The following is a 22,084-nucleotide window of genomic DNA, read 5'->3' as shown; positions in this document are numbered from 1 at the left end:
TGAAAGTCTTTTCTAAAAAAAAAAAACTTTCTTTCCCTCTTTGGTATAAAATGATTCAGTAAAATTCCTCGAGCGCTTGTTCAATAGCTTAAAGAAAGCGGTAAAGCCCACTTTTCGTTTCCTCTGCCGTTATTACCTAATGTTTATTTATCCTATGGTATTTACAATATTATACAGAAGATGGAGAATGGATTCAAGTGCCTTATTCCCAGGGATCTTCGTCCCTATCCCCATCGGTTTGTTGAACTTGTTGTTTTCGAAGGGTATTCCGAAGTCGCTGTTTTGCGATACGCAAAACTTCTCGCATTTGCGATGCGAACATTGCTCTCGTTGGTTGTTCGAAATGCTGACTTTGAGAAACGGCTTCTGCGAATCAAAATTTAAAAAATCAAAACTTCTACAGGTAAATTTAAATTAAAGGAATTTAAATATGATTTAGTATAATTTTTAAATCTTATTTAACGTCCAATAATCAAATTCAGGGTGGCCGTTTTAATCTAAGAAAAATATTCCCGGGTTTTTACCCGGTTCGTAAACATTTTTCACGGCCAATGAAATCTAAAAAAACTAAACTATATTCTAAACATTTTTTCATATAAGGAAATAAACAATAAACAACAAATTAAAACATTCAAAGTGGAACACTTGAATTCCACACTTTTAAAATTGAAGTTTAAAAGTTTTTCAATACAAAAATTGTGTATTCAAATGCTCAAAAATGTACACATACCAAATGGAAGGTAGTAACACTTTTAAATTAAATAATGTTAAATTATATGCAAATAAACTGCAAAATTTAGAAATTTTATAAATTATAGAGTTCAAAGATTAAGATTAAGTTCCAAAAATAGAAATCCATGTTAACATTTTCAAAAGTCTAAATTAAAGAATCAAGCAATGAACTTTAAAAATGTTCAAAATTATGTTATTTGAAGTAATTTGAAGCTAGACATTATTAAAAATTGAATAATAAATTTTTGAACTTAACATTTCTGTAACTATAAGTTAAATTATTTTTATTCTAAATAGTATATGCTTCCTTTAAAAGCTTTACAATTCTTTTTGTCAAAATCTTAAGAAATCTAGAAGTGGCTTTAAATTTTTCCAAATTCAAAATAATTTTAGAATTTTTTTCGCCACTTTTAAATATATTTCAAAATTAATTGAATTTTTTATAACTTTTAGAAAATCTTGCAAATTAAAAAAAAAATTAATTTATAAATAATAATAGAACACTTATTGTTTGTAAAAAATTAGCGTAATTTTAACAGATATTTAGAAGTTTTAAAAAAAAATCGAATTAAATGTAGAACTTGAAATAACTTGAAATACTTACAACCGAATTTAAAATAAAATGTATATTTTTGCAGATTTCATAAAAAAAATTTAGAATTTTTAAAATAATTTTGAAAGACTTCAAAAGAATAAAAGATTTTCTTAAGATTCTTAGGAAAATTGAAAATTATTTTTTACTTTGAAAAATTATTGAAACAGAAAATTGAGGAAGACTTTAAGAGATAAAAAAAATTATCAAAGAAAAAGATGGAAGATTTTAAGGATTTTTTTTAATTTGTAGGATTTTCAAAAATTGTTTTTCATTAATTTTAAATTTTAAATCTTCCAAAACTTCTAAATATCTCTTAAAATTACTTAAATTTTTTTCTACAAATTATAAGTGTTCAATTGTTATTTATGCGTCAGAAATGAAGAATTTCACTTATAAATTAAACACTTTTTAAATAGTACAATTAAAATTGTAACGCTAAAAGTTCTTCGAAAATCTAAAGATTCAAAGCCCTCTATGTAAAACAATTCAGTTTCAACTTAATTTTTTAATGGCTACAAAAATTAACAGAAATAATATATTTAAAATATTATTTATTAAATTTAATATATAAAATAATATAAAAGAAGACCTGAAACTCTGAATTAAAAATATATTATTGATAAATCATGAAAAATTTTAATTAAAAATAAAATTATCGGAATAAATGATATATTAATTTAAATTCTTATCAAAACTTTTGGCTTGAAACAGTTACAATCTGGAAATTCTCAAATTTTGAACGGATCCATACAGATCCATTTTAAAAATTATTTATTTATTTATATTTATCATTGATAAAATTAAACTGTTTTTATCAAAAAATTTTAAACTTTAAATTCTTTTAATTTTTAATTGTTTAAATCTTAAAAACTGCACTTTAATTATTTAAAAAACTATTAAAATCGAACTTAGGCACATTTTTCTTCTGAAAATTCGTAAAATTCCCAGGTTTCCTGTCCGACGGCCACCCTGTTTTTTATTTTAAAAAATCTTCGATTTTAAAAACTTTTAATTTTTATTTTTCTCCTTTAAAACTGCAATTTAAAATTCTTTAGATTAAAATATCTGCTTAAAGATTAAAAATGGAAAATGGAAAATTTTTGAAATGAAAGATTTTTGAATTAAGCATACTAAACTAAATGATATAATAATTTATAAAAATCACAATTTAACAAATGCTTTTAAAAAACGGCAAAAAAATAAATTCAATGTCATTTCCCGGGTTTCCCCGGTCTCATAAAATTCCCGGTCATTTCCCGGTTTTCCAGGTTTCCCGGTCCAGCGGCCACCCTGAAATTAATGTGCAAAATTCTTGAAAATAAAACCAAGAATTCAAAGACCAAATTTGGACAACCGCCATCAAATGTTCCAATTGAATTTTGAAAAAAGATTACAATTTCTTTTCTGTAAAATGAAAGAAAAAATTTCTTTTTTTTATAAAAATAAAAACAGGAAAGAAAAATGAGAAGACAACCAACCAAATCCCATTCCTTCTCTTTTCTATTTCTTTCGTCTTTTTTTATTTTTATTATTATCAAATTACAATAAAAAAAAACATTTTTAAAAAAAATCACCAACGTTTCGACAAGAAAAGAAAAATAAATGTTTGCGAAATATTGCAAATAATTTATAAATGTTCCATAATATTTTTGAAGTTATTTAATTTTGTTGGAAAACCAGGGTGGCCGTTTTAATCGAAAAAAAAATTTCCGGTCATTTCCCGGTCGATAAACATTTTTCAGGGTCCACGAAATTTAAAAAATCGAACTCTATTCTAAAAATTTTTTCATTTAAAGTCCAAAAATATAAATCTACGTTAACATTTTTAATACTCTAAATTAAATAATCAAACAATGAACTTTTTGAACTGAACAGTTGTTAAATTAGAAGTTAAATTAGTTTTATTTTGAAAAGTTCAAGCATCCTTGAAAAGCTTTAAAATTTTATTTCAAAATCTTGAGAAATCTAGAAGTGGTTTTAAATTTTTTCAAATTTAAAATAATTTTAGAAATTTTGTTCAGAAGTTTTAAATATATTTTTAAATGAATTAAAAATTTTTTTCAAGACTTTTAAAAAATCCTGCAAATTTAAAAAAAATTCTTAAAATTTTAATTTATAAATAACAATAGAACACGTATAATTTGTAGAAAAAATTAGAGTAATTTTAAGAGATATTTAGAATACCCACAGCCGAATTAAAAAAAAAAGTAGTTTTTAAAAGATTTTAAGATTTCAAAAATTATAAAAAAGAACCTGGAAGATTTTAAGGATTTTTTTTAACTCGCAAGAGTTTCCCAAAATTGTAGGGAAAAAACGATTAATTTAAAAATGTATTTAGAAGTTCTGAAAAAATATGTTAACACACTTCGTTTAAATTGCCTAAAATTTTGAATTAAAAATATTTTATTGATAAACCATTAAGATTTTTATTTCAAAATAAAATTATCGGCATAAATGATAGTAATATCAATTCTTATTAAGATTTTCGATTTAAAACAGTTACAATCTGGAAATTCTGAAATTTTGAACGGATCTAGAATCGTTTTATCAAATTAATTATTATTCTGATTTTTATATTGAAAGTGAAACTCCTTTTAAAAAATGTATTTATTTATATTTACAGATGATAAAATAAAACTGTTTTTTATCAAAAAATTGCAACTTCAAGTGCTTTTAATTTTTAATTGTTTAAATCTTTAAGACTGCACTTTAATTATTTTAAAAACTGTTGAACTCGAACTTTGGCCGATTTTTCTTCTGATAATTCGTGAAATTCCCGATCAAGAACTTAATTCACTGTAATTTCCCGGTTTTTTCCGGTTTCAGAAAATTCACGGTTTTCAATAAAATCTTTGTAACATTTTTAGAAATATTTTTTATATTTTTGATACGTTTGTGAAATTATTTAATTCTTTGTGAAATCATTTATTCCTTTATTAAATCTATCAAAAATCTTTGTAAATTCTTGGCGAAATATTTGGTAATATTTGTAAAAATGAATCAAATCTTTGGAAAATCATTGAAATCTTGTAAATTTGTCAGAAATATTTGGGTAATATTTTTAATCTTTGTGAACGATTCGAAATTTTTGAAATCTTTGGAAAATTATTGAAATCATTTAAAAATATTTTTGAAGTAATTGTTATATTTTAAACCTATCTGAAACCTTTGCGAAATATTTAAAATCTTTGTGAAATCCTTAGAATATGATGTATTTTGTGAAATTCTTTCAATCCTTGCGAAATATCTAAAACTTTCGGGAAATATTTGAAATATTTTTTATACATTTGTGGAATTATTTAAATCTTTATGAAATCATTTGTTCCTTTGTGAAATATTTTTAATCTATACGAAATCTTTTTGAAATATTTGTAAAAATGATTAAAATCTTTGTGAAATCTTTGTAAAATCATTGAAATCTTTAAAAACTATCCGAAATATTTGTGAAATCCATAGAAAATAATTCAAATCTTTGTGCAATATTTGATCATTTTTGTGAAATTCTTCAAATCTTTGCGAAATATTAAAAAATTTTGGAAAAGCTGTGGAAATCATTGAAATATTTGTTAAACATTTGTGAAATTATTTAAATTTTTGTGGAATCATTGGATAATAATGTATGCCTTTATAAAATCTTTTAAATCTATTCGAAATCTGTAAAATCTTTGCGAAATCTTTAAAATATTTTTGAATTTTGTTGGAAATATTTGTAAAAATGATTGAAATCTTTGAAAAATCATTCAAGTCATTGTGAAATCTTTTAAATCTATTCAAAAGCTAAAGCGACATTTTTTAATCTTTTATATCTTTGGTACATCAATTAAATCTTTCTGAAAACTGTAGAAATCAATGTAAAATATTTGATTATTGAAATCGGTTCGAAATTATTGAAATCTTTGTGCAACCTTTGAAATCTATAGAAAATTTTTATGAAATCATTGAAATCTTGGCCAAATTTTTCTAAAGTCCTTAGAAATCCGCAAAAAATTAAAAATATTTTTTAAATATATGGAAATATTTGTGAAATTATTGAAATCTTTGTCAAATCATTGAAGGCTTTGTAAAATCTTCTAAATTTATCCGAAATCTTTGCGAAATATTTGAAATTTTTGGAAAATCAATGAAATCTATATAAAATATCTAAAATCTTTTTGAAATATTTGGTATATTTTTGAAATTGTCGAAATCTTTAGGAAATCATTTTAAACCATCCGAAATCTTCGCGAAATATTATAAAACTTTGTTAAATCTTTAGAAAATCATTGAAATATTAATAAAATATTAACAATATTTTTTTCATAATATACGATAATATTCGTGAAATTGCTTAAATCTGTGCGAAATATTTTTAACCTTTTGGGAAATCATTAAAATCTCTGTGAAATTTTTGGAAATATTTTTAATATTTTTTATAAACTCGAAAAATTATTGAAATCTTTGGAAAATCATTGAAATCTTGTAAATCTATCCGAAATTTTTGCGAAATATTCGAAATCTTTGTGAAATACTTAGGAAATAATTAAAATCTTTGTAAAATATTTGATCATTTTTGTGAAATTCTTGAAATGTTTACGAAATATTTAAAACTTTTGCGAAATTTTTGATATATTTATGAAACATTTGTGAAATAATTTAAATCTTTGTGGAATCATTTGGAAATTATTTATGCTTTTGTGAAATCTTTGTAATATTTGGGAATATTTGTAAAAATGATTGAAATCTTTCTGAAATCTTTGGAAATCAATGCGACATATTTGATTATTGAAATCGCAGCGAAATCATTGAAGTCTTTGTCGAATATTTTAAATCTATCCGAAATTTATCTGAAATATTTAAGAAATATTAGCAAAATCTTTGCGAAATATTTGAAATATTTTTGAAATATTTGGTATAGGTGAAATTATTGAAAGATTTGGCCATATGGCAATATGAAGGCAACCAACCAAATCCCCTTCCTTCTCTTTTCTATTTCTTTCGTCTTTTTTATTTGTATTATTATAGCACCCTTATTAAGGCAAAAAAATATTATAAAAAAAAAACAGTAAAAAAATCTTTGCGAAATATTGCAAATACTTTATAAATATTTAATAATATTTTTGATTTTTTTTTAAGTAATTGAAATCTTTTAAATCTATTCGAAATCTATTTTAAAAAGTTTGAAATCTTTCTAAAATATTAAAAATTTATTTGAAATATTTGTTATAATTTAAAAATTGTTGAAATCTTTGGGAAATCATTAAAGTCTTTGGGGAAATCTTTTTAAACTATCCGAAATATTATCAACCTCTGTGAAATCTTAAGAAAGTCATTGAAATAAATGTAAAATATTAAAAATATTTTCAAAATATTCGATGATATTCGCGAAATTGTTTAAATCTTTGCGCAATATTTGCAATCTCTAGGAAATCATTAAAATCTTTGTGGTGAACATTTTTGGAAATCTTTGAAATATTTTTGATACATTTGTGGAATTACTGCAATATTTGTGAAATCATTAGAAAATCATTTATTCAATTTTGTAATATTTTTAATCTATCTAAAATCTTTGTGAAATCTTTGGCAAATCATTGAATTTTTTTTAGAAATATTCGAAATATTTGGAAATTATTGAATTCTTTGTGAAATCCTTAGAAAATCATTACAATTTTTGTAACATATTTGAAACATTTGATAATTTTTGTAAAATTCTTTATACCTTTGCGAAATATTTAAAACTTTTGGGAAATATTTTGTAATCGTTAAAATATTCTTGAAATATTTGTGAAATTATTTAAAATTTTGTGGCATCATTAGGAAATCATTGATGCCTTTGTGAAATCTTTTGAATCTATCCGAAATCTTTATGAATTTTGCGAAATATTTTTGAAATATTTCTAAGAATTCTTGAAATCTTTGCGACATCTTTTTAATTTTTGAGAAATCCTTAATATTTTTGGGAAATTGTTGAAATCTTTGATTAATCATTTAAATCTTTATAAGTTTTTTTTTGTTGAAATATTTGGTATATTCTTAAAATTGTTGAAATCTTTAGGAAATCATTGAGTCTTTAAGAAATCTTTTTAAACTATCCGAAATATTTGCGAAATATTATAATCCTTTGTGGAATCTTTAGATAATCATTGAAGAATTGATAAAATATTAGAAATATTTTCCAAATATTTGATAACATTCGTGAAAATTGTTTAAATCTTTTCGAAATTCCTCTTTTTTTATTTTTGTCCAAGCAGGAAATTTGATTTCTTTTCTTTTTTATGAAAAAATTGTTATTTTTTTCAAATTTTTATAGGAACATTTGATGGTGGTTGTACAAATACAATTTTTCAATATAAAAAATTGTAAATCGACGTAATCATTTTCACTGCTTTGAATAAAAAAAATCATTCAATCAAATTTAAAAATTTTCAAAATTATATAATTTTAAGGAATTTTAATCCAAAACATTAAAAATTGAAATATTTTTAACTAAACATTTTTTAAATCAGAAATTCAAGTATTTTCACATAAAATAGTTTTAACTTGCTTCAAAAGCTTCAAAATTTTATTTCAAAACCTTAAGAAATCTAGAAGTGGCATTAAATTTGTTCAAATTTAAAATTATTTTTGAAATTTTTTCAAAACTTCTAAATATCTGTCAAAATTAATTGAATTTGTTCTACAATTTTTAGGAAGTCCTGAAAATTTGAGAAAAATTCCTTAAAATTTTGATTTATAAATAACAATTTAACATTTATTATTTGTAGACGAAATTTAAGTAATTTCAAGAGATATTTAGAAGTTTTTAAAAAGATTCAAAATAAATTTAAAACTTGAAATGATAGCCTAATTTAAAAAAATGTAGATTTTTGCAGATTTTAAACAAAACAGAAGCTTTTCAAAAATTTTGAAAGGCTTCATAAGAATAAGAACATTTTCTTAAGATCCCTAGAAAAATTAAAAATAATTTTTCATTTTTAAAAATTATTTTCAGAGAATATTTAAAAAGGTTTTACAAGGTTTACCGAAATTGTCAAAAAAGAAACTGGAAGATTTTAAGGAAACTTTTTAAAATTTTCACGATAATTTTGAATCTTTTAAAAACTCCTAAATATCTCTTAAAGTTGCTCAATTTTTTTCTACTAATGTTCATTTATAAATTATACATTAAAATCTACATGTTATTTTACATTTGTTCAAATTTTAAATTATTCTAAACATTTTTTCAAAACTTTTAAATATATTTTTTAATGATTCGGATTTTTTCTAAAAAAATTTCCTAAAATTTTTTTTAAAATCCTGCTAAATTAAAAAAATTTCCTAAAAACCTTCCGCATTAATTTTTGATAATGTTGTAAATCGTTCTAAATATTTTAAAATATTTTCCTAAAATTAATTTTTTAAAATAAAAAATCATTTAAATTAATCGTTTTAATTATTTGAAATAAATACATTAAAAAAATTTCCTAAAACCCTTCCGCATAAATTTTTGATAATTGTGTAAATCGTTCTAAATCTTTTTAAATAAAGTCCGAAAATTAATTTTTCAAAATAAGAAATCATTTAAATTAATCGTTTAAATTATTTGAAATATATACAGATTTTAAATTATTTACAATTTTTTTAAACTTCTAAAGATCTCTTTACCTTATTTGATTTTTCTCTAACAATAATAGTCCTTCAGTTGATATTTATACATCAAAATTCAACAATTTGACTTACAAAATCAATTTCTTTAAGCAGAGAAATTCAAATTGTAACGTTAAAAGTTTAAGTATTTTGTTTCGTTCTTAATATTTAAATTATAATTACTGATTTTAAATTTACAGTAAGATGTTTCAAAATATTAGTTAATTGTTCTCCTCTTTCAAAAAGTTTTAAATTGAATGGTTCCAAAATTGAATTTTTTAGACTGAAATAATATTTGAAATTTGATAAAAGCCTTTTGTTATGAATAAATTGTTTTAAAGTTATTTAAAATTACAAAAATAGTTTATAAAGTTTTAATTGGGCGTTTACTTTGCTTAACTAATAAACATTTTAATCTTTTACTCCTTTTAACACAGAATTTTTTATAAATGGAATAAAACAGTATTTCAGATTCAAAGAATTTTTTTTTTTATTTACTAATTTTTATTTAAGCAAAAAATGTCTGTTCTATTATAAAAGATGGCGTTTTAACAAAATACTTGAATTTTGAACCAAATGTTTTAATCCAAATTTATATTTTAATCCAAAAAGATTAAATTTATACGAAAAAAGGGAATTTTAGAACCAAAAAGAAAATAAAAGTTTATCTAAATTAGTGAAGCTTGAAGCCAAAAGACGAATTTTCTCTACAAAAATTTTATTTTCGAACCAAAAATATGACTTTTCAGCAAAAAATTTATTTTCCACGAAACTGATGCTATTTTACCCAACAAAAATGAAATAATAAACCAAAAAAATTATTTTTTACAAAAAAAAGGAATTAATTTTAAACTAAAAAACGGTTTTTCTACTAAACAGTTAAATTTTAAACTGAAGATGTCTTCAATCAAAAATAAATGTTAAACAATCCAATTAAACTTTTACCCAAGTAAATGAATTTTCAATTAAAAAATATTAATTTTCAACACAATAGTTCAACTTTAAAAAAAAATTAATTTTCAACTAAAAATATAAAGCTTCAACAACAAAATTATTTCTTAAAAAACTGATTGAACCAAATCTTTCAAGCAAAATAGTTTCATAAAAATGCAATTTTTACTAAAACAGATGAATTTTTACATCAAAAAGATAAATTAAAAAAAAAAAACAGTTGAATTTTCGGATAAAAAAGATTTCGGTGGAAATTTCACTATGAAAATATAAATTTTTAACGGAAAAGGATGACTTTTTAACAAAATTGTTGTGTTCTCTACCAAATAGTTACATTTTTATCCCAAAAAAATGAAACTTCTTTTCAAATAGATGAATTTTTATTTTTAAAAAATTTTTAATAGTTAAATTTTCAACCAAATAATTTAATCCTAGTTTATATTTTTATTCGAAAACATTAAGTTTATTCAAAAAAAAAGAATTTTAAATCAAAAAGGAAAATAAAGAAATAGAAGCTCATCTAATTTGTTGAACTTTCAAACCAAAAGATGAATTTTCTCTACAAAAATTAAATTTAAAAAGAAACTTTTCAGCCAAAAATTAATTTCAAACGAAATTGTTGCATTTTTACCTAATAAAAATGAAATTTCAAGCCAAGAAATTTTTTTTTTACCAGACAGGAAATTTTCTAACTAAAAAAAATCTTCACAAAATTGTAAAATTACGTTTTCAGTTTAAAAATTAATTTCAAACCAAAAAAAAGGCATTTCCACTGAACAGTTAAATTTTCAACAATGTAGTTTAAATGTCACCCAAGAAGTTAATATTTCAATTAAAAAATATTAATTTAAAAAAAACAGTTGAATTTTTTTAGTTAAAAATGAATTTTTAACTAAAAAAAATAAAAAATATAAATCTACAACAAAATTATTTCGTAACAAACTGATTCAACCAAATATTAGAAAAAAAAATTCAATACTCAAGCAAAGAAGAATTTATAAAAAACAATGTGCATTTCCATAAAAAATTGAAATTTTTACGAAGCCGGATGAATTTATTAAAACAAGAAATAAATTTTTTTTAAATACTTAAATTTTCTTTAAAAAAATATTTCTTTAGACATTTCACGATAAAAATATGAATTTTGAAACAAGATATTACATAAAGGATGACTATTTATTATGATGACTTATTAAGGATGACTTTTTAACAAAACTATTGAATTCTCTATCAAATAGTTGCATTTTTATCCCAAAAAGATTAAATTTCTCTTAAGGCAAATGAAGTTTTATTAAAATATATTTTGTCAATAGTTAAATTTACATCCAAATTAAAAAAAAAAATTCGCATTTGTCTGCAAGTTTGGCTAGGAGAGAGGAAACCTGCAGAAAACCGCCTACCGAGTTAAATCTTTATTCGAAAATAAATGCTGTTATTTAATCTGCAATAAAATTAAAAATTAGGAGTACTAACCATAGAAGGCGTTCGTTATTTGTCTGTTGTATAAAGCGACTCCAACTTGTGCGTGTCCGGTATCTTTACCGTGCCATGTGAAATTACTCGCGACGTCATTGGTTAAAACTTCTTTCATACAGAGATTTAAGGCTTCCCGCAATGTGAAACCTCCGATGTATTTCAAATATTGAACCTAAAAAAATTAGACCATAAATTACACAAAAAAAGGGGAAAAAGGAACCAAAAGAAGCAACATTACAAAAAGTATTTAAATATAAAGTACGATTCCTGAGAGGAAAATCGAACATTTTAGTATTTTCAAAACTTACTAAACCATCATAAGCTTCGTCGCTTGCATTGTCAAAGTCAGTGACTTCCTGTACGGTTTGCATGGGAATAATGCTCGGTTTTACGGGGGCTTGACCTTTACGTTTTTCCTGCTTCATATGCCTCTCGATATTTTCGAGACGACTGTTGATCGTATTGAGGTGATTGTTGTAAGTGTCGAGCTTTCCATTTAGCTTCCTAAAAAAATTAATATTTATATGCAATACTTATTAACAGGAAATTCTGGAATATAGGTTCATTATTTTTACTAATTTAGAATCCCTTGTAATGCTCATTGCATATGTTGAATGTTTTGTCAAACTGACAAGCCAGATAAATTCGTTTTAAAAATACAAGTTTTATTTCAAAACAAGGGAGGAAACTTTCTTTATACTTGCATAATCGAGGCATTGACAACTCGACGGATCGTGTTTACTGTTCAGTGTACAGCTACTTTCTGTCTTCAAGATACTTCAGGATATTTCAAAATAGTTAGATGCCTGATACTACTTCATTATACTCAAAAGTACTTCAGAGTATTTGAATTAAAATCGAGACTCTTCGCGTGCTTCAGGATATGTCATAATACTTCAAGATATTTCAATGTACTTTCAGGCATTTCAAGGAAACTCGAAATACTTCATATGCTTCAAGATATTTCAAGACACTGTAGACTTAGGGTGTTTATATAGTTTATGATAATTCGAGAGAACTTTACATACCTTAATTTATTTCAATGTACTTTCAGGCATTTCCAGGACATTCAAGATATTTCACATACTTCAGGATATTTCATATACTTCAAGATAATTCAAGGTACTTTAGAATTTTTCATATACTTCAATATATTTCAATGTACTTTCAGGCATTTCAAGAAAATTCAAAATACTCGACATACTTCAGGATATTTCATATACTTCAAGATATTTCAAGGTACTTTAGGATTTTTCACATACTGCAATATACTTCAGTGTACTTTCAGGCATTTCAAGAAAATTCAAAATATTCAACATACTTCAGGATATTTCATATACTTCAAGATATTTCAAGGTACTTTAGGATTTTTCATATACTTCAATATATTTCAGTGTACTTTCAGGCTTTTCAGGAAAATTGGAGATACTCCACATACTACAGGATATTTCATATACTTCAAGATATTTCAGTGTACTTTCAGGTTTTTTGAGGAAACTCGAGATACTTGACATACTTCAGGATATTTCATATACTTGAAGATATTTCAAGGTACTTTAGAATTTTTCAGATAGTTCAATATATTTCAATGTACTTTCAGGCAGTTCAAAAAAATTCGAGATACTTTGCATGAATTAGGATATTTCATATACTTCAAGATAATTCAAGTTACTTTAAGATTTTTCATATACTTCAAGATATTTCAGTGTACTTTCAGGCATTTCAAGAAAATTGGAGATAATCCACATACTTTAGAATATTTCATATATTTCATATACTTCAAGATATTTCAGTGTTCTTTCAGGTTTTTTGAGGAAACTCGAGATACTTGACATACTTCAGGATATTTCATCTACTTCAAGATATTTCAAGGTACTTTAAAATTTTTCATATACTTCAATATATTTCAATATACTTTCAGGCATTTCAAGAAATTTTAAAATACTCGAAATACTTAAGGATATTTCATATACTTCATTATATTTCACGGTATTTAAAAATTTTTCATGTACTTCAATATATTTCAATGTACTTTCAGGCATTTCAAGAAAATTCAAAACATTCAACATACTTCAGGATATTTCATATACTTCAAGATATTTCAAGGTACTTTAGGATTTTTCATATACTTCAATATATTTCAGTGTACTTTCAGGCTTTTCAGGAAAATTGGAGACACTCCACATACTTCAGGATATTTCATATACTTCAAGATATTTCAGTGTACTTTCAGGTTTTTTGAAGAAACTCGAGATACTTGACATACTTCAGGATATTTCATATACTTGAAGATATTTCAAGGTACTTTAGAATTTTCCAGATAATTCAATATATTTCAATGTACTTTCAGGCAGTTGAAAAAAATTCGAGATACTTTGCATGATTTAGGATATTTCATATACATCAAGATATTTCAGTGCACTTTCAGGAATTTCCAGGACATTCGAGATACTTCACATACTTCAGGATATTTCAAGATACTTTAGAATTTTTCATATACTTCAATATATTTCAATGTATTTTCAGGCATTTTGAGAAAATTCAAAATACTCGACATACTTCAGCATATTACATATACTTCAAGATATTCCAAGGTAATTTAGAATTTTTCAGATACTTCAATATATTTTCAGAAACTTCAAGAAAATTCGAAATACTTCACATACTTCAGGATATTTCATATACTATTTTACATGTTTTTCATATGATAATTCGAGAGAACTTTACATACCTTAATATATTTCAATGTACTTTCAGGCATTTCCAGAACATTCGAGATATTTCACATACTTCAGAATATTTCATATACTTCAAGATAATTCAAGGTACTTTAGAATTTTTTATATGCTTCAATATATTTCAATGTACTTTCAGGCATTTCAAGAAAATTCAAAATACTCGACATACTTCAGGATAATTCATATACTTCAAGATATTTCAAGGTACTTTAGGAGTTTTCATATACTTTAATATATTTCAGTGTACTTTCAGGCATTTAAAACAAACCGAGATACTTCACATACTTCCAGATATTTCGTATACTTCAGGATATTTCATATACTTCAAGATACTTCAGTATACTTTCAGGCTTTTTAAGGAAATTCGAGATACTTCACATACTTTAAGATTTTTCATATACTTGAAGATATTTCAATGTACTTTCAGGCATTTCAAGAGAATTCGATATACTTTGCATGATTTAAGATATTTTGATATACTTCAGGATATTTCATATGCTTTAAAATATTGCAATGTACTTTAAGGCATTTCAAGTTACTTTAAGGTTCTTAGAGAAAAATCGAGATACTTTAAAAACGTCAGGATATTTCATATTCAAGACATTTCCATTGTACTTTAAGATATTTCAAGGAAATACCAGATACTTTCCATACATCAGGATATTTTAAATACTTCTTTGTCCGACCCCCCTTGAAAACGCGCCATTACATGCACGTGAAGCAGGCGTAATGTGGCCACTTCCAGTCCAGTAGCCTTTGCACATGCGCACTACGCCGCTGGCCCAACATGAAACTTTACGCCCGGCAGAAGTGGTAATATCATATGGTGTAAATTAAAGTATTTTTCCTTTTAACCCTTTCATTATAAAATATTTACGACGGAAAAAATAGTAAAAGGTAAAAGGAGAAAGGGTAAACGAAAACAGGAAAGGGGGAAATGAGAAAAAGGGTCAAGGGAACGGGGAAAGGTTGTAAAGGGAAAGATTAAAAGGTAAAGGGGAAAAGAAACAATAAAAGGGGAAAGGTAAGAATAGGAAAAAACAAGGGTGAAGGTAACGGAAAAATGGAGAAAGGGTGAAAAGAAAAACGGGAATGGTGAAAAGGAAAACGGGAATGGGAAAAAAAACGGTAAATTGAAAAAGGGTGAAAACGGAAAGGAGAAAATAAAAAGGGATAGGGGGAAATGGGAAAAAAAGGTTGAAGGAAAAGGGGAAAGGATGAAAATAGAAACGTGAAAAGGAGAACTCGAAACAGAAAATGAAGGGGGAGAAGGGAAGGAAAAAATTAGAAACCAGAAAGGAAGAAAAAGGAAATGAGAAAGGAAAAGGCAAAAGTAGCAAAAATAAAAAGGGAAAGGGAAGAATTGGAAAAAGAAAAAGGATAAAGGTTACGGGGAAATGAAGAAAGGGGAAATGGTGGAACGAGAAGAGTTATAGAATGAAAAGGGGAAAGGAAATAGGAATGAGGAGTGGGGAATGAGAATGCAAGGGGGGAATGAGAAAGGGTATAAAGGGGAAAGGGAAATCGGTAAAGGCGAAAAGGGAAAGAGGAAATAGGAAGGGGGAAACGAGAAAGGTGAATCGCTGAAAAGGGTGAAGTGAGAAGGAAAAGGGGAAAGAGAAGGAATAAATGGGAAACCGGAAATGGTGAAAAGGGAAAGGAGAAAGGAAAAGACAGAAATAGGAAAAAGGGGGAAAGGGAACGGGGAAATTAAGAAAGGGGAAATGGTAAAACGGGCAAGAGGAAAAGAGTGAAAAGGGGAAAACTAGAAAGGAGAACAGCTGAATAGGGTAAAGTGAGAAGGAAACTTCCTTTATCTGCTTTACATGCTTCTTTTCAAGGAAGGTAGGACAAAAAATATTTTTAACCCTAGATATTATTCTTACTTCAACTGGTCCAGGATTTCAGCATTATGAACTTGATGATCAAAAACTGCTGTTTGCTCTCCCACATTTAATGCTACCTGTTGATGATTTGCCATATAAGTTTCGGTTTTAAAAACAGCAGAAGATAATCCATTCCCAGCAATCGCTGTTGGAAAGCCAGAAGGTCCAGGTAGAAATTGCATAGGATAGGAATAAGTTCCAGCCAATGTTGATCCAGGAATAATAGGATCAATGACTTCTTGAGAGGAAGGATAGGAATTCGTCGAGGCTGGAATGTATACATCCGCCGGTACTGAGCACATCACATTTCCTTGTTGAGGAATTCCGTTTTCTGCAATTTCCTCCGTTTGCGCTGTCAAAGCTTCACCTTCTTTTGAGTTTTGATTTCGTTTACTTTCGGCCTCCACGGATTCTTGTATCAGCTTTATTTCCTGTCGGATTCTTCGCCTTTGTCGCATTGAGAGACAGTGATAGGGCTTTCGCCCCACACGTTCCGATCTGTGGACTCTCATTTTTTGAGAGTAGGTTCTGTAAAATTATTATTAGAACAAGACTTACATTAGGATGTCGATCAGAGTTAGGTAGTAACTAGTTGCAATTAAGGTATTATATCGATGAATTCAGAAAAAGAGCTATCCATGCGAAGAACAATTGAAGATGCTTCAACTTCATGTCGATCAACTGAATGCGTGTGAGAGTGTCTAACCTATCGGACCTCTCTGTTCTTTCATACTTTCAGAGCTCTACTTCATAAAGGAAATGGATAAAAATTCTGAAATTTTCACAGAATCTCTGCATTGCGTCCTTCTACCGTATGTCAGTTTTTGAAAAAAATTGTCAGAATCGTTTAGGTGTTATCCTAAAATATGTTACATTTTCAATACCTCGGGATAGGCCTTACGTGCATAAGATGCGATTTTGGATTTTACTTATCTCAACTTCTAAATGGCCAGCCGTTTTCTAACTCGACCAAACTTTATATAACGCTCTAATAAATCTTCAGTCCTAATTTCAAAAAAATTCGCAAAAAACAATTTAATCCGTATAATACCTTAAATAAGTCACTAAAAAGTGACGTTATTTGTTACTTTTATGAAAACTTCGACACTATTTTAAAAAGTAAGTTAATTACGATTTTTGCAGTAACTTGGAACTGACATGTCACATACTTTGAAGTTACATTGTATTTCTTGTATATCTTCCATTAAAAGAAGTTTATGGGAAGTCATGGGCGGAAAATTAATCTCTTTTGGTTGAGCATTCAGCCATTTTGATGAAAATACGTATTTTTTGGTTGAATGCAACCGTGATTGATTTCAAATTAAAAATTTTCTTGATCGAAATAATATCAACTATTATATTTATCGTAGACATTGGTTGAAAATTTAACTACTTGATAGAAAATGCATGAATTTTGATAAAAATTCGACTATTTTGGTGAAAAGTTCCCCTATTTGTTTGAAACGTAATTCTTCAGTTGAAAATTCATATTTTTGGTTCGAAAATGTAACAATTTTGTAGAAATACCTCTCTGAAGTTTCCAATGTTTAAAAAAAAAAAGAATTTACACCAAAATTTTTTTGCGCGAGACTTAACATTTGAAAGTTCTAAGTGGATCTATTTGATGATGGAAGGTACCCGAAAACGTTTCACATCCCCTCCACCCCCTACGGAACACCCCAATTAAACCCCTAAGAATGGAAAAAATCATCTTATGAAAAATGACAGAACTTTTAGACCTAAAATGTTAGGGTCGACTATAAGATTTTTAAGCACCGAAATTACATACAGAAAGTACCGCACCCCTATCTATTCCGGAACACAAAATCATAATAAATTATCCAACTCCAGACCTAAAAAAGTTATTCTTTAGAATGGATCCACATCATGCTCAAAGATACTAAAAAAAGTTTCACTACCCTATCTCTTCTTTTTACATCCCCGTTTTAAACCCCTAAGATTATAAAAAATAAAAAAATTTCAAAGAAACCCCCTAACTTCCAGACCTAAAATTGTATGCTTTAGATTGGTTTCATTTGATGTGTAAAGATAAAAAAAAAGTTTCATTTATCTACCCCTTCCGGAACACCCTCGTTTTCAACCCCTAAGATAATAAAGAATAAATTTTTTTTAAACCCCTAACTTCCAGGTATAAAATATTATGCTTTATAATATTTCCAGTTGATGTCCAAAGAGGGTGTTCCGAAAGTGATATAGGAATGAAACTTTCTTTTAGTACCTTCGGACATCAGATGGAAAAATGATAAATCATAATATTTTAGATCTGGAATTTTGGGATTTTTTGGAATTTTTTTACATTTTGTATTATATTAGGGGTTGCAACCGAGAGTGTTCCGAAAGCTGTAGGAGAATGAAACTTTTTTTATAATCTTTAGATATCATAAGGAAATATTCTAAAACATACTGTTTTCGGTCTGGAAGTTAGTGGTTTTTTTAAATATTTTTGTTCTCAATTCTTTAATATATTGGTGATTGACAACGAGGGTGTTCCGGAAGAGATAAGTGAATGAAGCTTTTATTAGTATATTCGGACATCAAATAGAACCATTATGAAGCATAATACTTTAGGTCTGAAATTTGGGGAATTCTTTTACATTTTTTATTATATTAGGGGTTGAAAGCGAAGGTGCTGCGGAACAGGTAGGAAGGAGAATGAAACTTTTTTCATTATCTTTTGACACCATATTGAACCTTTCTAAGAAATAAAAATTTCAGGCCCAGAAGTTAGTTTTCTTTTTTTGAATTTTGCTTTATTCTGTATCATTTTGGGGGTTGAAAACGGAGGTGTTCCGGAACGGATAGGTAAGCATAAAATTTTAGATCTGGTAGTTAGGGCTTTTTTGTGAAATTTTTTCGATTTTTTATAACCTCGGGGGTTAAAAACAAATATGCATTATAATTTTTTTTTTGTAAATATATTATTTACTATATAAATAAACAAAAATTTAAGCTCTTTTTATGGTTTACAAAGTCATCAATAAAAAAATTTGTTCATCTGAATGTTAAGAACTTCAAGCACATTGAAAATTTATATTTTTTATTTTAAATAATATTAGCTATTACATTTCTCGCGGATTTTGGTAGAAAATGTAACTAACTGGTAGAAACTGAATGCATTTTGTTAAAAATTCAACTATTTTGGAAGAAAGCTCAACCATTTGGTATAACTTCAGTTGAAATTTCATAGTTTCGGTTCAAAAATGTAACTATTTTGTAGAAAAATCGTCTTTTTGGCTCGAAAATTCAACCATTTAGTGGAAACTGTTTTTCTTGGATTAAATTCGGCTTTTTCGTTTCAAAATTTATATACTTTGGTAAAAAAATCTCATTTATTTTATTTTTTTGAAATTTTAACTATTTTTATAGGGAATTAATCTGATTTTCATGAATATTCAGCTATTTTGTTGCAAATTCGTATATTTTGTTTGAATACAACCGTGATTGATTTCTTATAAAAATATTTTTTGATCGAAATAATATCAACTATTACATTTCTACCGGATTTTGGAAGAAAATGTAACTAAGTGGTAGAAAATGCATGCATTTTTTTTAAATCAACTATTTTGGAAGAGAGATCAACTATTTGGTTTAAAAGTAACTTTAGTTGAAATTTCATAGTTTCGGTTCAAAAATGTAACTATTTTGTAGAAAAATCGTCTTTTTGGCTCGAAAATTCAACCATTTAGTGGAAACTGTTTTTCTTGGATTAAATTCGGCTTCTTCGTTTCAAAATTTATATCTTTTGATAAAAACAATCTCATTTTTTGTTGTTAAAAATTCTACTATTTCAATAGAAAATTCAACTTTTTGGTTAAAAAGTCAATTTTGTATTCCAAATTAATATTTCCAATTTGAAAGTGAAACTGTTTTGTTGAAAATTTGTCTTTTTGAATTGAAAACTAAAAAATTCAGTAGAATTTTTTTCCTTTCTGGTTAAAAATTCGGCTTTTTCGTTTCAAAATGTATCTGTTTTAATAAAAAAACCTCGTTTGTTTTGTTGAAAATTCAACTCTTTTGTTAGACAATAATTGCTATTAGGTTGAAGATTTTTTGGTGGATTGAAACCGTTTATTTTAGATTAAAATTTTTGTTTGTTTGAAAATTCATGTTTTTTGTTAAAAATTCACAGCTACAATTTAATATCCATTGCTTTAGTTCAAAATTTAAATATTTTGTTGGAAAAAAATTTTTTGGGGGTAGAGAATTCAAATATTAGGTTGAAAATTCATATGTTCTGTTAAAAAGTGAACTACTTTGGCAGAAAGTCCAATTATTTGGTTGCAAAATAACTTTTTTGTTGAAAATTTATCCTTGTGGCTTAAAAATTCAACTCTTGTTGAAAATGCGGTACTTTTGCTTGACATTTTTTTTTAAATTAATATTTTATGTATCATCTGAGCTATTTTCATTTTTAAATGATAAAATTAAGGGAGTGAAAAAAAAGTAACATCGTAGATAACTTAAAGTTATGTTACTTTTTTTCGCTAAGTAACGCAACTCTAAATAGTTACTCAAAAAATTAACTTACCTAACATTAATATCGACAACATTCTCAATTTCTTATTTCATGAAATTGAGTGAATTTCTGTGTAATTTTTAATTTTACACGAAAAAAATGGTAGAACATAACCTCTATATTCGCCTTCAGATCAATAATATTCCAATCTTCAATAACAAACAATCAAAAATATTATAAAAAAATAAATAGATTTCATTAGCAAATTGTACTAATGATTCTTGGCACTTCTTTTAAAATTAAAAATCGCGGCAGTAATTCGTGAAATTTGTAATCACGCCTGTATAAAAATTGAGGTTAGAATCTCGTACAAGCACAAAATTATTACATGATGTTACTCAATCTCAAGGAAAAGTAAATTAAAACAAGGTTTCGTGATTATTGTATCACCATCAAGAGAATAACGGAGAAAAACAAGTATTTTTTTACTTACCAAGTGAAATGCAATGGGTGAAACGCTGTTAATCTGAGATGATCCCAACCTACAAACTTCACAAACTTCCTCTTCCTACTTAAAAGACCAGTAGCACACTTTTTCACAAAAACGAAACAGTTTGTTGATATTCTTATGTCTTTTTTCATTAAAGAAATCGAATTTCGTCACTACGACGCCATAAATTGATAAGAAAAGTTTACAAACGTGCAGAAACCTGCAGCACGTCAGAGAAAGAACGAACCAGTGTTTGTATTACCGGGAGGTGGCGCTAACTGTTCAACTTCTTCGTAAACTATTAAGTTGCTGTCCAAAGTTTCCTGGATTTGAAAATGAGTTTTGTTTTTGTTTCCACAAATTTAAATTAAATATAGTAGAATATGTATAATCAAGCATTACTAATTTTCTCAACAAAAAAGTAACACGTTATCTTTTTAAAATGGTTTAAAAAAATTTTTAATTTCTCAGAATCCCTGAGAAAATCAATTAAATTTTTTATTAAAATTAAATTTCAAAGAAGTTGAAGAGATATTTGTAGATTTTTAAAAGGATTCCAAATTAACTTGAAACTTAAAATGAGTTTTAAAATTAAAAAAAAGTACATTCTTTAATATTTGTAAATAATAAGGGACGGCTGAACAACCCCGAAAATAAAATTTCCTATACTGTAAAATTCCCGAAATGGAAAATTCCTAGATAATAAAAGTCCAGAATAATAAAATTCCCGAATTCGAAAATTCCCAACATAAAATTGCCGAATTATAAAATGTCCGAACTAGAAAATTTGTTAATCATAAAATTCCTGTATTTAAACTTTTAACATTTTTCAAATTATACAATTAATTAAATTAACACAACTAAAATTATATTGCAATTAAATTTATTTATCTCAAAAAATTTGTAACTATTCATATTAAGAAATTTTATAATTCAGGAATTTTCTGTCGGGAATATGATTATTCTGGAATTTTCCTATTCGGTGTTATTTTTAACTTTTTGCGAATTTTATTATTAGAGTATTTTTCGATTCGGGAATATTTTTAGTCGTCTCATAATTTAAATTCATTGTTTCATAACAAAAAATAATGTTAGGAGAATATTCAAAAACTCTTCAAAACATTTCAAAAGATTTAC

At 26.0% G+C, this 22,084-nt stretch overlaps 2 protein-coding genes across 2 annotated transcripts in view; both read right to left on the bottom strand.

Annotated features, from left to right (window-relative positions):
- Window positions 1-22,084, bottom strand: part of LOC117181119 (xaa-Pro aminopeptidase 1-like) — a 276,118-nt gene that overhangs the window by 110,646 nt on the left and 143,388 nt on the right. The gene's annotated exons all lie outside the window — the stretch shown is intronic.
- Window positions 16-21,174, bottom strand: LOC117181695. Its single transcript, XM_033374625.1, has 5 exons — window positions 20,951-21,174; window positions 15,981-16,508; window positions 11,665-11,860; window positions 11,354-11,528; window positions 16-366 (listed from the first exon to the last, which is right to left on the bottom strand). Exons 2-5 carry the CDS (start codon window positions 16,490-16,492, stop codon window positions 203-205), a joined length of 1,047 nt encoding a protein of 348 aa, XP_033230516.1. The 5' UTR covers window positions 16,493-16,508; window positions 20,951-21,174; the 3' UTR covers window positions 16-202.

Source organism: Belonocnema kinseyi, chromosome 10 (assembly GCF_010883055.1).
Source record: "Belonocnema kinseyi isolate 2016_QV_RU_SX_M_011 chromosome 10, B_treatae_v1, whole genome shotgun sequence".
Lineage (NCBI taxonomy): Eukaryota > Metazoa > Arthropoda > Insecta > Hymenoptera > Cynipidae > Belonocnema > Belonocnema kinseyi.
This window is presented reverse-complemented; position numbering and strand designations above follow the sequence as displayed.

What these genes read in the sequence shown, in the direction of transcription:
- LOC117181695 (XM_033374625.1), bottom strand. Translation starts at nt 16,492, where the DNA reads ATGAGAGTCCACAGATCGGAACGTGTGGGGCGAAAGCCCTATCACTGT. An exon ending in GAAATCCTGGACCAGTTGAA is followed by an intron (nt 11,861 to 15,980) that starts GTAAGAATAATA and finishes TAATTTTTTTAG; the next exon opens with GAAGCTAAATGGAAAGCTCG. An exon ending in AATAACGAACGCCTTCTATG is followed by an intron (nt 367 to 11,353) that starts GTTAGTACTCCT and finishes TTTGATTCGCAG; the next exon opens with AAGCCGTTTCTCAAAGTCAG.